At 37.4% G+C, this 14,590-nt stretch overlaps 1 protein-coding gene across 2 annotated transcripts in view; it reads left to right on the top strand.

Moving 5' to 3' along the window:
• srcin1a (SRC kinase signaling inhibitor 1a) overlaps nt 1-14,590 on the top strand; it is a 66,655-nt gene that overhangs the window by 3,731 nt on the left and 48,334 nt on the right. For both annotated transcript variants that reach the window (XM_016293444.1, XM_016293445.1), the window contains exon 3: nt 10,318-10,344. In XM_016293444.1, the coding sequence (XP_016148930.1) occupies nt 10,318-10,344 (27 nt within the window). The remainder of the gene's footprint in view (nt 1-10,317; nt 10,345-14,590) is intronic.

Raw genomic sequence — 14,590 nt, 5'->3', positions numbered from 1 at the left:
CGCCTCTGATTGGCCATTGCATTCCTAAGCGCAACAGAATTGTGTTTGATTGGTTATAATGCACAACACTGTAAAGACACCTAAAAGGAAATACGGTGCAACATGAGCAAATCTTCATTTAATTCGCAGTCAACACTTTCTATTCATTTGCACTTTGTTAGCAGCAGACGTCATAGATTTAATTTGTTTGTGCAGGTGCATTTTTGTCCAAATTAGTGGCATTTTTGCCCCAAGACCCCGTGGCCCAGCCTTACACACGCTTCCCCTATGGGGACCAGCAACTGAAGGTGAACTATCCCTTTAACTCTTCTTAACTAAATTATTCAATAAAATGTCTGTCATCATTTACTCACTTTCATGTCCTTCCAAACACATTAATAGAATTGTGTTTATTTTTGGAACACTAATGAAGATATTCACTCATACTTTTTGTCCATCCACTGAAAGTCCATGCAACCAAAACCTTAACACATCTAGAAGTACAAAAAACTTTGTAAAATCAATCCATATAAATCGAGCATATAATCCAAGTCTCCTGAAGAGGCATGATTGCTTTATGCGATGAACAGATTTAATTTTACATATAAACATTAACACACATACATAGAGCACATCAAACATGGTAAACATGGAAGCTCAAATGTGATTATTTGACACTTTATAATAACTTACTCTGCATCTGAAATGGCATAATCTCTTGATTGGGTAATTATTTTGAATAAGAAATTACTTTGGGACTGCTAAAAAGTATGTTTTATATAGTAAAATGTGTGCTACTTTCGCCATGTTGTCATTGTGATTTACCAGCATCAGTTGCGTCACTTCACTGGCATTCAGAAATCCTCTCCTGTGGCCTCATGAGATAATAATTGGATGTGCACTTCAGAATCTCGTCTGAAGTAGATCATCTGGGTACTTTTTGCCTACTCTTTTATGAGTACTGTGAATTCTGACATACTGCTTTTGTCACATTCTGCAGCCTTAATTTTTGATGCGTTAAATGGTATGAGGGTGAATTGAATACTTTCCGTACCCACTGTATATATATATATATATATTATTTTTATTTTTTATTTATTTATTTTTTTTAAGTACAGTAACTTCCATTCATGGTCTTCTGTGAATTTTTTTTTATTAAAAGTGTATTTATTTGAGCTATTTTTAACATATTTTCAGTCTATTATTTAATAAGTTGATGTCGTATTAGAGATGATGTTGTACACTACCATTCAAAATTTTGGTATTGTTATTTAAAGAAGTCTCTTATGCTCACCAAGGCAGGGCTCTACGCTTATTTTTCTTTTTAACTTAAAAAATTTAGGAGCACAGTCAAAAATTTAGGAGCACCTTCTAATCAATAATCAAAAATTTGATCAAAAATTAGCCTTCCCATTACGAGGTGATATTTGACTCCTTAAAGTGATTTACAGTGGAATTTTGTTTTTAATGGCATTTTTCTAACTTTATTAAAAGTATGTAATCTTTTATGTCAAATTTTTTTTAAAATTATATTTTATAAGCTTTTTAAAAATTCTTATTAAAACCACAGAATAAGAACAAGTAGAATAAGAAGAATAAGTTACTAATCAAATGAAATCAGTATTAAAATTAATATGTACAGAGGTGGCACAGAAGAACACAAAAGTGGCATGTAGGTGTATTTTTAGACATCTAATGAGGATCAGAGGTGGCATGAGTGCAATTAAATCCATAAATTCATGTTAAGATTAATGTTTTAAAAAATGTTGAATATAGAAATATTAAATGATTTAAAGAACTGAAAAGATTCTTTTAAAATGAAACAAACTGCCAGCAGGTGGCGACAAGTCACTGATTTTATCACTGAATCATTCATTCAATTGATTCATTCGAACGGCTGATTCATTCGGGAATGAAGCAATGGACAGTATTTATGAATGGGTAATCATGAATCACTGACTCACAAGATTCCTTTAAAAACGCATTTCATTCATAAACGAGACACCGCTGTGTTTGAATGGAGATGCGCAGCGGCTGAGCTGTGACTTTGTTTTAAACTATTTTCAACGACGAAATAGAGCAAAATCAGACAATAGTGTTATAGTCAGACAATGTAAGTCACTTAATATTAACTTATTGTCTATTGAACTGTTGTATTAAATCAGTATCACATTTACAAACTCCCTTAAAAATCATTAAAAGCTGTCACTCATCTTAGCTCATCACGATCTCACATTTATAATCAATGAAGTTATAATTATACAATTAAGTCTCTACACTGCAGTCACAGTCGGTGGTAGTGTGAGGAGCGTGGAATGAGGAGACCAGGAGTACGAAACAAAGGGATTTAGTCTTGTCATAGGGAATCACACATAGCACGAGGAGAAGACATCAACATACAATTCCAGACAAGGGAGAACTGAACGGGCTAGAACTAAATAGGGTAGATAACGAGGGGCAGACAGGTGATGAGGATAACTAATAACAAGGAACAGGTGATACTAATAATGTGAAAAGGAACTGGAAGGACCAAATAAGGAAAACAGGAACTCAACAGGAACATAGACGTGACAACTGCACAATTAATCTCTTATTTACACCCTGTCTACACTGTGCTTATGAAAGGATTCATGAGATATGTCTGTGATACATTACTCAACGCTGCAAAAACAAGTAGAAACCTTTGAAGCTCCCCTCAGCGATCACAATCACAAGTATGATGAAGATCTGGTCAGTCCACTGGTGCTCCTAAATATTTTTTCATAGTCACACGCAGTAGTTTTCAGTTGCAAATGCAACTGAAATGGTAGCACTGTAGAGCCCTGCAAGGTTGTATTTATTTGATCAAAAATACAGTAAAAACAGTAATATTATAGAAATTATTACAATTTAAAATAACTGTTTTCTATTTGAATATATTTTAAAATGTAATTGACTCCTGTGATGTTAACGTTGAATTTTCAGCTTTAAGTGTCACATGATCCTTCAGAAATCATTCTAATATGCTATTTTAATGCTCAAGAAACATTTCTGATTATTATCAATGTTGGTATAGTGTGTGTATTTGGAAAAATGCACACACATAGGACGGGTTCTTGGTTCAACATCCTTAAGCCTCTGACTGGTTAACAGCAGTGTTACTCCAGTAACTACGAAAGGATGTTGATTCAGGAACATGTGCTGCTTGTGTAAATTACATTAAGCATGCATGGACACACTCTCACACACACACAAGATACACAACATGTGGCTTTGAAATTGTACCCATCTGAGAGGTCTTCTGAAAGAGGCATTGACACATGGAGCCTGCAGTACATACAAACACTTCAGTCACTGGTGACATAGCCTTAATATGCCCCCATCTCCCCAGCTTTTACACAGCTTGAGAAACGCTGTCAAAATGTCATTGAAACATTTTGTACTCACCATAGAAAACAGGCAGTTGCATGCTAGAGTGCAGCGAAACAGCAGCCACTCTGTGAATGGAACAACTGGTTCTTATGGAGGAGGGTGACGTAATGTTGAATTCAAATAAGGATGATGTCACTGCATCAGACCAGCATCAGCCAATCAGCTGTGCGCATGAAAAGAGAGAGAGACACGCAGGTATAACAGACATGTTTACGCTCAAGTCTTTCAAAATCCACCTGCACTGATATTTTCAGAGGGATGACTGTCAAAAAAGAGACTTTTCTGCCTCGGCTTTCTAATTATACCCATCATCCCAATATCTCGCCATCAATATATCCCCCTAGAAAATGATTTCATGTTCAATCCATTGTTCTTGTTCTTTTTTCCTGTTGAAATGTCCTACAGTACTGGTCAGCAGCATATACTGTGTTGTGGCATACTATCAGGTGTCCCTGTCAGGCTTCTTAAACTAGTTTAAAGGGACAGTACACCCCAAAATTCTGTCACTATTTACTCACTATTTACCTCATGTTGTTCAAAACTTGGCTTTGATGGCAGATGTGGATCTCAGAGGGCAGAACGACCGATGTAAAGCTGAAATATGTATTACACAATTTAAGTATAGTAAATAACACGCTGCAATTAAATTTACATTATTTAAAATTTTATTCAATTTGAAATTGATACAGTACACTGAAAATGAATCAATATGAAAAAAAATACTTTGAAGTTGATGGACAAACCTATAAAATAAACTGATTCAAAATTTAGACTTCTGATTCTGTAACTGAAGCCTAACATTATACTAAAAAGGAAATAAACACTGTAACCAACACTGTTTGTAAAATTATCATATTGCAAAGGTCAGCCTGGAGAGAAAGAGAGCGCGAGAGAACAAGGAATAAAGAGAGAGAGAGAGAGAGAGAGAGAGAGAGAGACAAGAAAAATAGGAAGAGTTTTGGAATATCCTCACCTTTGAAGGAAGACGCTTAACAGGAATTCCTCATTTATTTGCAGCCGTGGTGGAATATGGAAAGGGGGAGGGAAGAAGAGGACAAGAAGAGAGTGAGAGAGGGGACATATGAGTGCAACGGTGTGTAAACCGGCGGGAGGAGAGTTAATTACCCTCTGCCAGCCTTTTCCCGAGACTCCAGCACGGAAGAGTTAAAGCAGCAGCCAGTAGCCAGCCGATGCTGTAATGAATTAAATAAAGAACCTGTCATCGCATGTGCCGGAGAGAGAGAGAGAGAGAGAGAGAGAGAGAGCAGGAATAAGAGAATGAGTATTCTGCACACCTGACAGCCAGCTGCTAAGACTGAAGGCATCTAGCTAGTGTGCACACACGCACACGCGCGCGTGTGTGTGTAGGGAGGACGCACACTCACTAGCGCACATGCATGCAGGTGCAGGTGAGATTCGCGCTGACGGCTTCATTTGTTTGGTTATTGCGAGATTGTTTGACGTGGTGACTGCATGCAGATGGACACCGCTTGGGTTTGATTTTTACAGTGTGAGTGTATCTGCGCATGAATGTTCTGAATGTATGTATTTGTGTGCGTGTGTGCATGTGATGGAAAGGAAGAGCTGTTTTGCATGCGGGTCAGGTAGTGTATAGCTGGATGTAGTCTTGCAGGGCTGACACATGTTTCTCAGGTGGAGACTAATGCTGGTCACAGGATCAGATGCAACTAGTATTCAGGCCTGATTGTTGTGTTTAGCGCGCACGAGGATGTGCTTCTGCTTTAATACAGGTGGTTTGGGTTGTAATGCTGACGTATAGGTGCACATGGTGGCATTTGACTTGCAAACAAAAGCCACTATGTTTCTGATGCATGCAGGAGGTGGGTTTAAAGGGGACATGCTCTATGGCACTTTTGCAGTATTTTATTTTGACCTCCTGATTAATGCTAGTTAAGGATTATTGCACGAGAATGTGTCATAATTTATATCAATACCAGTTTTCACTTTATAGCATTTAATAGCAAGCTCTATTTGTTCCTGTACCTTTAAGACTTACTGTAGGGTTGAGGTTGGCTTATGTAAATAACCTCTGATAGTTTAACTTCCATGTGTCAATGCAGTTCAGTACAGATCACAACTGGTCAGCTGTTTTCATCTGATAGTAACATGTTGCAAATGCGTTGATTGTGACCATTTGTACTCGTGGCTCTCATTTTGTGGCTACATTTTAAAAATGCTTTTTCAAACTTGTGAATAAAACGAAGAATATTGGCGTGCATTTTATAGTAAAGTAGGCTACTATTTTAGATTTTTTGACTTCAAAATTTCATGTTCAACTCAGTGTTACTTGCCATTTCTTTGTAAGTATTTGTTAAATGTACTACAATTTCTGGGTGAAAATGGTTTCAACACCAATGTTTTCAAAGTCACTCTTAAAGTTAGTGCATCAGTGCTTGTTGATAAAATGGCACAATATTATTACATTTACATCCAAATTTTAATCTCACCACAAGCATTAGTGGGACTTCAAAATTTCATGTTCAACTCAGTGTTACTTGCCATTTCTTTGTAAGTATTTGTTAAATGTACTACAATTTCTGGGTGAAAATGGTTTCAACACCAATGTTTTCAAAGTCACTCTTAAAGTTAGTGCATCAGTGCTTGTTGATAAAATGGCACAATATTATTACATTTACATCCAAATTTTAATCTCACCACAAGCATTAGTGGCAGAAGCAGAATTTTCAGTTATTTTAGTCAAGTAACTGTATTAACTGTACTTTGGATGTGCTTTTTCATGTGGTCTGTGTTGCTGCTTGTTGATGTCAGGCAAATTCTGCAAAGATTTCACCATTATTTTATGTAACTGTCGAATAAACACTTACTTTAGGGCAATTGGTGATTGACAGGTGAAACTGATAGATTCGCATTTTCAGCTGCTTCCAAATGTGGGTTAAGTGATCGAATCACAAAACAATTTGAACCCCTCATATTTAGTGCTGTCCATATGAAATGAATGTTAGTATCAGGTATAAACAGAATTTTAGTTTCCATAAATGGACTGGGTGATGTGGGAAGGGAGCTTTGCGTTCTGAAAGAAATCTGTTTTGTATGATTTATCCCTTTTTTAAATGTTTCCTTTCAGATGCACCTGTATCATCTATGAACCCTTAAACATGCTGTTGATTTTCTGCTGGCAAAAGCAGCCGCAGCTTAGACAATTATCTAAGCCAATTATCCCCCATTTAGAGTTGTTTCTTAGCAACTGAGGACGCCGGCCTCATACCGCTCCATGGAATTCTGCTTGTTAGGGGAAAATAACATCACCAAGCCACAGCTCACCGGCCCTGCAGTGCATAAATCCATAAGACACTGAAGCGGCCCCTCAATTATGATTCAATATGATGGCATCGGTAGTTGTGTTATTTCAGTTATTTATCAAAAGCTATGTCAAAGACAGAAATTTAGGGCTGTCACATTGAAATGATTTTGGAGACTTTTCATTGCTGTGAATTTTTCACTTCCTCTGTGGTTTGGCCGGAGACCACAGCACAAATTGAAATGGCCGTGAAGGGGTGTGTGTGTGTGTGTACAATTATCTAAGCCAATTATCCCCCATTTAGAGTTGTTTCTTAGCAACTGAGGACGCCGGCCTCATACCGCTCCATGGAATTCTGCTTGTTAGGGGAAAATAACATCACCAAGCCACAGCTCACCGGCCCTGCAGTGCATAAATCCATAAGACACTGAAGCGGCCCCTCAATTATGATTCAATATGATGGCATCGGTAGTTGTGTTATTTCAGTTATTTATCAAAAGCTATGTCAAAGACAGAAATTTAGGGCTGTCATATTGAAATGATTTAGGAGACTTTTCATTGCTGTGAATTTTTCACTTCCTCTGTGGTTTGGCCGGAGACCACAGCACAAATTGAAATGGCCGTGAAGGGGTGTGTGTGTGTGTGTGTGTGCGCGCGCTTGTAATTTAGCCATACTTTTCAGACAAATTTGCTGAGATATGTTGCTAGGAGTTTGCTAAAACTGACAAAATCTCATTTTGGGGGATGTCATCAAAAGCAAATGTGGTTCATAAATAAATAAATACATGTATTTTTATATATTTACTTTATGTAATTTTATATAACTTTTTTGTAAATTGTATTAGTACTTTTTTGAGAAAATAATTTACGAGCATAATTTTATTTTATATTTATTTAATGTATATATATAAATAAATATACATTTGCATTTATAGTGGCTAGGGTTGGTCTGTTGAAATTATGAATAATAAAAATAATAAAGAAATGTCCAATAGCTTTTCTTATATCCATGCTGATAGGGGACCACTTTTAAAGTCCACTTTTTATCAGCCAGTGAATCCAGTGAATCATGCACTTTTAGTTTACATTTACATTTTAGGTGAATGTTTGAGTGTGTGTTGAATATAAGGGGTGTATAGACTGGCTGCACTGCCATTCCTTTCATGCTTCAGACAATCATGTCCCAAGTAATACGAGAATGCTTTGGCTTAAAAATGCTGCTGGGAGACATTTAATATTACGTCCTTGAGCAGGCACTTAAATCTCAAGCTGTTCCAAAGTACGGTTTATCCCCTCGGATTGACCATCAACTGTACAAAAGGCTTGGCTTTAGGCTGAACTTCAGTACCAGAACACCTCCTGGCAGCAATGCAATGGTTCCATCTGCCGCTCAGTAGTACCTGACATCAGGTAACCCAGAATCAATCCCTGCAGGTGAGGCCCTGCCCCTATATCTGACCCATTTCTGTCTGGAGGGGCGGAATCATTCATTAAAGCAGCTCAGATGAGAAACCAGTTAAACCTGCTTTATAACAGAATAAACACAGAGAAGGGTTGGCCAGTTTTTTTCCATATATCAGCAACACAGATACACTGACCAACACTGAAATATATATTATAGGATTATAGGTATGTGTGGTATTTTCTTTTTGGAGAGACGCTGATACAATGCGTGTATGCTAGTGTCTTAACCTCAACTTTGGGGTGTTTGTGTGTATTTAATGTAAATACATGCAGCACATGTTTGCAGTAGTGCTTCATAGAGCTGCATGTATTTTTCTTATTGCTGCTCCTTGTAGGGCATTGGCAGGATGAACTGCACAAAGTTGAAAGCAGGTGAATGAATACACAGAATATTATTTTACTAGAAATATAATGCTGAAGTACTGCTATATGAGCGGTGAGCTATTATACACCATTGATATCAACATCCTGCTTCAAGGGAGTTCAGCAGCATTTTTGGCCTTGTGTAGAAGGAAATGTTTAGTTGATGTTAAGCTTTCCAATTAATATATTTTTCTCTAAATGTATGATTTTACACGCACACACTTTTAATCAGCTGACTATGTAGTCTAGACTTGGCCATGAAATATTCAAAGGTCTTGATCGATCAGGGTTGGGTTCACCAAATAAGCGGCAGTCTGAGTTTTATTCAAAGAATATATGGGAACTCAGGGCACTTTAGTCCCTGTGGCCTTAATGAACTGAATAAAGAAAATAAACCACTTTATTAACCACATTTTTCAGACTAACTAGCTTATTTAACTTGTCTTTTAATAATGTAATGTTGTCTGTCTAATAATGCAGCGGGCATATGTACATGACAGACAAATTAGTGTTTAAAATATTATTTTCACAACAGTGTCATTTCCATCACATCTCGAATCATTCTGTGGTGGAAATGGCAGTGATTTAAATTACTTTTATTTCTTTCTCTCTCTGTCTCTCTTTTTTTTTTATAAAATTGCAACAAAAGAGTCAAAAGTGACCAAGTAAATAAAAAAAGAACGTTATAATCTGGTTTTACCTGGTAATGTCTTTGACTTTCCGTAAATGTGAAATTCACGGATGAAATGGGAGAGATAGGTGTGAGCGCTTCAGACAGCTGACCAATTTCAGTATGATTGATAGGTCTGGGCAGCAGGCCAAGCATAGACACAGAGGGGATCTTTTTAATTAATTTTTTTTCTGCAATCTTGTCAGTTAGTCCGTCAGACAGGGCAGCTGATGGACAGATGAGAGAAAGCCTCAAAATACCTTCATGCAGACTCATTTAGAGGGACAGCCCATTCAGAACAGCTCCATATGATGACCAGACAAGAGGAATCATGTGTCTCTGTGTCACCATGTGCATTAATGCCGTCTTTATTCTGCAAATGCTGCGTATGAAGCCGCATATGTGGTGTAAAAAGTCTGTTAATTGCTGCTTATACTCTACCAAAAGTTTTCGACTCAGTAAGTCTTTTAATTATATGTAATGTAAATTGACCAAAGGTGAGCGTAAAGACATTTATAATGTTACAAAATATGTTTGTTTCAAAGCAATGCTGTTTTTGAACTTTATATTCATCATTTTGGAGAAAAAAATGTATCACAATTTCCACAAAAAAATAATAAGCAGGCACATTGTTTCTTGAAAATGCTGAAAATTCATATTGAAGTAATATTTTGCAATGTTACTGTATTTTTGATCAAATAAATGGAGCCTTGATGAGCATAAGAGACTTACATAAAAAAATCCTTCTGCCCTTAATTTTGAACGTTAGCGTTGGTGGTATAAATACGTATTGCATCAAATGGTGAATGAAAATATTATATTGTAATTACAGAATAAATAATAAAGCAGTAATTAGAGCAGCTCTACCTTTCTTGTGTATAGGCCTTAAGTAATGCAACATATTAGTTGTAGTTACTTACAATTGCTTATTATTACGAGTGAGTTGAAATGAATGTGAGTCCAAAATTCTCAGTAAATTTTGACAGATATCCTCACTGGGATCTGTTCTCTCTCTCTCTGTTCATATTTTCCTTCACATTCTTTTATCACAAAAGATGGTTGGAGATGGTGACTGTGTATGAGGTTTCACCACACACAGAGATAAATGTCTAAGTAACACTTGCTCTCTCTCTTCTCTCTCTTTCCATAGCAACAGCCAAACTACTGGAGCTTTAAGGTCAGTGCTTTGATTACTTCTGTGTGTCCCTATATCAAAAACTTGTTCTTTTGATACCTGTTTGTGTGTTCTTATGTTGTATGTACATGGTGTATATTGATGTCTGTTGTAGGCCCAGTGTTGTAGTTTTATACACCATACATCCCAAAAATCTCCCAACAAAGAAATGCAAAAAATGACAGCGGATTCTGTCTGGGCTGAGTAGCGGGGACATAATTGTTGCTAAAAGTGAAATAAATAAATCTGACAAAAACAACCCTTTGGTGGCTCACATGGACATCCTTAAATGTCTAAAATGAATGAGCATCAGATAAAAACAGTTGAAGTCTATGGTGTTGAATAGGTGTGTATCACGTGTTAGGTGTGTTAAAGTCATTGATCTGTGGGCCGTGCAGTAGTGTTGGGTCATTCTTGAACGATTCGTTCATTTTGAAAGAGAATTGATTAGTTCATCTCTCGAGTCTTCGGGTTTGAGTCGTTCGTTCATCACGTGACAGCCCCATAAGCTTTAACCAATGCAGTCTGAGCCAGAAAGAGAATTGATTAGTTCATCTCTCGAGTCTTCGGGTTTGAGTCGTTCGTTCATCACGTGACAGCCCCATAAGCTTAACATATGTAGTCTGAGCCAGAAAGAGACTTAATAATAGTAACCAACTATTTATTACCTTTGTTACAACATTCAGTGTTATGGAAAAGAACCATAATGACAGAAATTCACACATTTATAAACTGTAAGAAGTAAAAAGCTACAATTTGAGACCAGAAACGCATTACGTAACTGTAAGAGTAAATAATAATTATATAATAATAACTATGCACCCATTTGTAAGGAAGCTTGTAAATGAACTAATTTCTCTATCCAATGCTGTCACGTCACATGACAAAAGAACGAATGATTCGAAAGACTCTTTCTGGCTCAGACTGCATATGTTAAGCGTATGGGGCTGTCACGTGATGAACGAACGACTCAAACCCGAAGACTTGTCAGATAAGAGGTGAGGTAAGCTAATCATAGACTGAAGACCCAGGTAAGTTTACAATGAATTAATCTTTTCTGTTTCTTATAGCAGTTTTGTATTGTTTGTAGTGTGATCAACGTTTGCGAAAGTAGTAGACGTATTAGGGAAGTAACACGTAACATTTTAATTATATTTTGCTAAAATGAACGAAATGACTCGAAAAAAGATTCGTTCATTTTGCTGAACGAGACTCAAAGGTCCGAGTCGGTAAAATGATCCGAACTTCCCATCACTACCGTGCAGGTCTGAGGCTAATTTGTGATGGTCTGCTTCACTGGTTTTTATCTTCTAAATCTCATTCCCCTGTTCTTTCTTTCTATCTTCTATTTCTATCTCTCTTTTCCTCTCCTCCATTTTCTTACACACCTGCCCACAGAACCCATAAAAGTCTTCCAGCTGAAGTCAACTTAATAGAACTGAACACATGGGTCTTTATAGATGTTTTTAAAAACTAGATTTCTTTTAAGTTGTCACAGCATCTTAAAAACCAAGGTAATGAGACTGTAGGAAAATTGTATCACAGCCGTGAGTATGCTGCTAGGATGTTGGTTCAGAAACTTTATAGGCTTTATATCAAATCCCTCGTTATTGAACCTGTACTATACTGCAAATGATATTTATTCTATCAGGGATGAAATGTCTATTATATGTATTAGTGATGTTGGAGGGTGTGTATAATTGTAGAAGGACACAGGAAATGGCCTTGATAAACAGTGTCATTAGACTGAGACTCAGTAATCGGATCCTCCTGATTCTGTTCATTCATATTCACTCTCACACTTATTTACTCACATTACACTCCTCCTGTCAATGGACACACCCTCAATCTCTATGTCTGGCAATAATTTTTTTTTGTTTTTTTTTAGATTTGACTATCCAGACACTGAAAAACATGCAGACAGCACGTTTTAAGTACATGTCAACATTGATTAGGGACTAATGAGATCTTGCTGTGTTTTTCTGCTAGTGTTGGGCATCTCAATTGGGTTTGTGAATCACCATATTATTTGTTTCACTGTAGACTTTCTAGACTAATAGACTCCTTCTGACCTGACCCTCCAAATCCCTTGCAACATGATACACCTCAAACTCTCTCGTTTACCCAATTCTTAATCTTTACACTCTCTATTCTTGTCTATTTTCCTGAATTATGGACCTTCTCTTCTCTTCTCTTCTCTTCTGATGTTTGCGTGTTCTTGTCACGGTAAGATGAATTGTCAGATGCTTTCAGAAAATTTTTTCCTTTAGGTGTAGATTCTGAGGCCCCAAACAGATGCCTGTTAAAAGCAAACGTCTCCCCTGGCTGGTTACGCCACATAAAATTAGCCTCTCTGCAAATTACTGTCAGAGCTGTGATTTGTTGGTTTGGTTCCGCTCTCATTTGTGCTGCCTTGTTTTTTACTTTGATAACTTCCTCGCATCTAGAAATGTGTTTTGATGTCTAAGTGCTGGTTCATTAGCATTTTCTGTTGTTCTTTTCTTTGTCAGATGTTTCAAATCGTTAGAGCTAGCCATATGCTAACAGTGAAGAGAGGGCAGAGCTCGTCATTGACAGTGTTGGGGAGTAGCTAAGTTCAAGTAGCGGTGCTACGAAAACATTCAGTCTGGTTACGCCACATAAAATTAGCCTCTCTGCAAATTACTGTCAGAGCTGTGATTTGTTGGTTTGGTTCCGCTCTCATTTGTGCTGCCTTGTTTTTTACTTTGATAACTTCCTCGCATCTAGAAATGTGTTTTGATGTCTAAGTGCTGGTTCATTAGCATTTTCTGTTGTTCTTTTCTTTGTCAGATGTTTCAAATCGTTAGAGCTAGCCATATGCTAACAGTGAAGAGAGGGACAATCTTGACAATACCTCAGTTGTTTTCCAATTTTTCTGACTTTTTAAGTAACTAGTATTTTTCAGGTAGCTCTTGGAAGTCTGATTCATTAGTTAAACATTTTGTGAGGATGCATAAAAGATCTACTGAATTCTAAGTTCATCACTTAAATGTTTTCCTTTATTTTAATTAAATGTTTTTCTAAATTCTGCTGCTTATCACAGCGCTTTGTGTAATTAGGGTGTTTTATTAGTTGTTATTTTTTACTGTAAAGTTGTGTCTACCAGTTTGGTTGTGTTGGTGTCAGGTAAATATTTCTCAGATAAAACTTGGGAAAACAATTGGGCTGTGGTATCATTTCTGTCAAGTGCACTTTTCGCAACACTTTCAAAGTAAAATGTCCAGTTCAGTTCAGTTTCATCCCGAACCAATATACGTGAACCACACAACCTTTCATTACGTTTGTAGATATCCCAGCAGTTTTTAAAATGAAATGTCCAGTGAGTGGCACTAACGGTTAATGCTCTATCGCCTATAAAATAGCTTTTACTAAAACACTACCCTAAACATAACTTAAAGTGTCAACAAAAGCAAAAATACTTACATTGGCTTCGATTGCTGAACAAGATTCCTGATGCGGTAGACAATGGTTCTTGAGTTCTCTTAGAAGTGAGCTGGAAGTTTTCTTTGTCTTCTTCTGAAGATAGGAAAGTCCACAGCGGATCGAAGTTACTTGAAGATAAAAACTGCCGGAAAATCAAACTCCAGAGTAGAGTCTTGAGAAGTCTTAGTGTCGTCTCAAAAGAAGAGTTTTTTTGAGCAAAGATCATTTCGAGCTAACTTTGGGTGGAATAGCCAATACCAGGCGTGAATTTTTGAGCGGGAGAAGTTTCCTTTGTCTCTGGAATTTATGTCTGGAATTGGTGCCGTTTTAGTAGGGAATGTACAAATGTACATGTACCAGATACATTTGTAACTGATGTGACGTAACATGTGGCCAAGTATGGTGACCCATACTTAGAATTAGTGCTCTGTATTTAACCCATCCAAAGTGCACACACACAGCAGTGAACACACACACACCTGGAGCAGCAGCCATTTATGCTGCGGCGCCCGGGGAGCAGGGGGTTCGGTGCCTTGCTCAAGGGCACCTCAGTCGTGGTATTGAAGGTGGGAGAGAGCGCTGTACATTCACTCCCCCCACCTACAATCCCTGCCGGTACGAGACTCGAACCCACAACCTTTGGGTTACGAGTCCGACTCTCTAACCATTAGGCCACGACTTCCCCCTGATTAGTTATTGTCTAAATAAAGAAAAGGTCTTGTATGTATGTGTGTGTGTGTGTGTGTGTGTGTGCGCGTGTGTGAGAGAGAGAGAGAGTCTAAGAGTTATAAGACAGGGAGTGAGG

This window comes from Sinocyclocheilus grahami, unplaced genomic scaffold, assembly GCF_001515645.1.
Source record: "Sinocyclocheilus grahami isolate Dianchi unplaced genomic scaffold, SAMN03320097.WGS_v1.1 scaffold302.1, whole genome shotgun sequence".
Lineage (NCBI taxonomy): Eukaryota > Metazoa > Chordata > Actinopteri > Cypriniformes > Cyprinidae > Sinocyclocheilus > Sinocyclocheilus grahami.
This window is presented reverse-complemented; position numbering and strand designations above follow the sequence as displayed.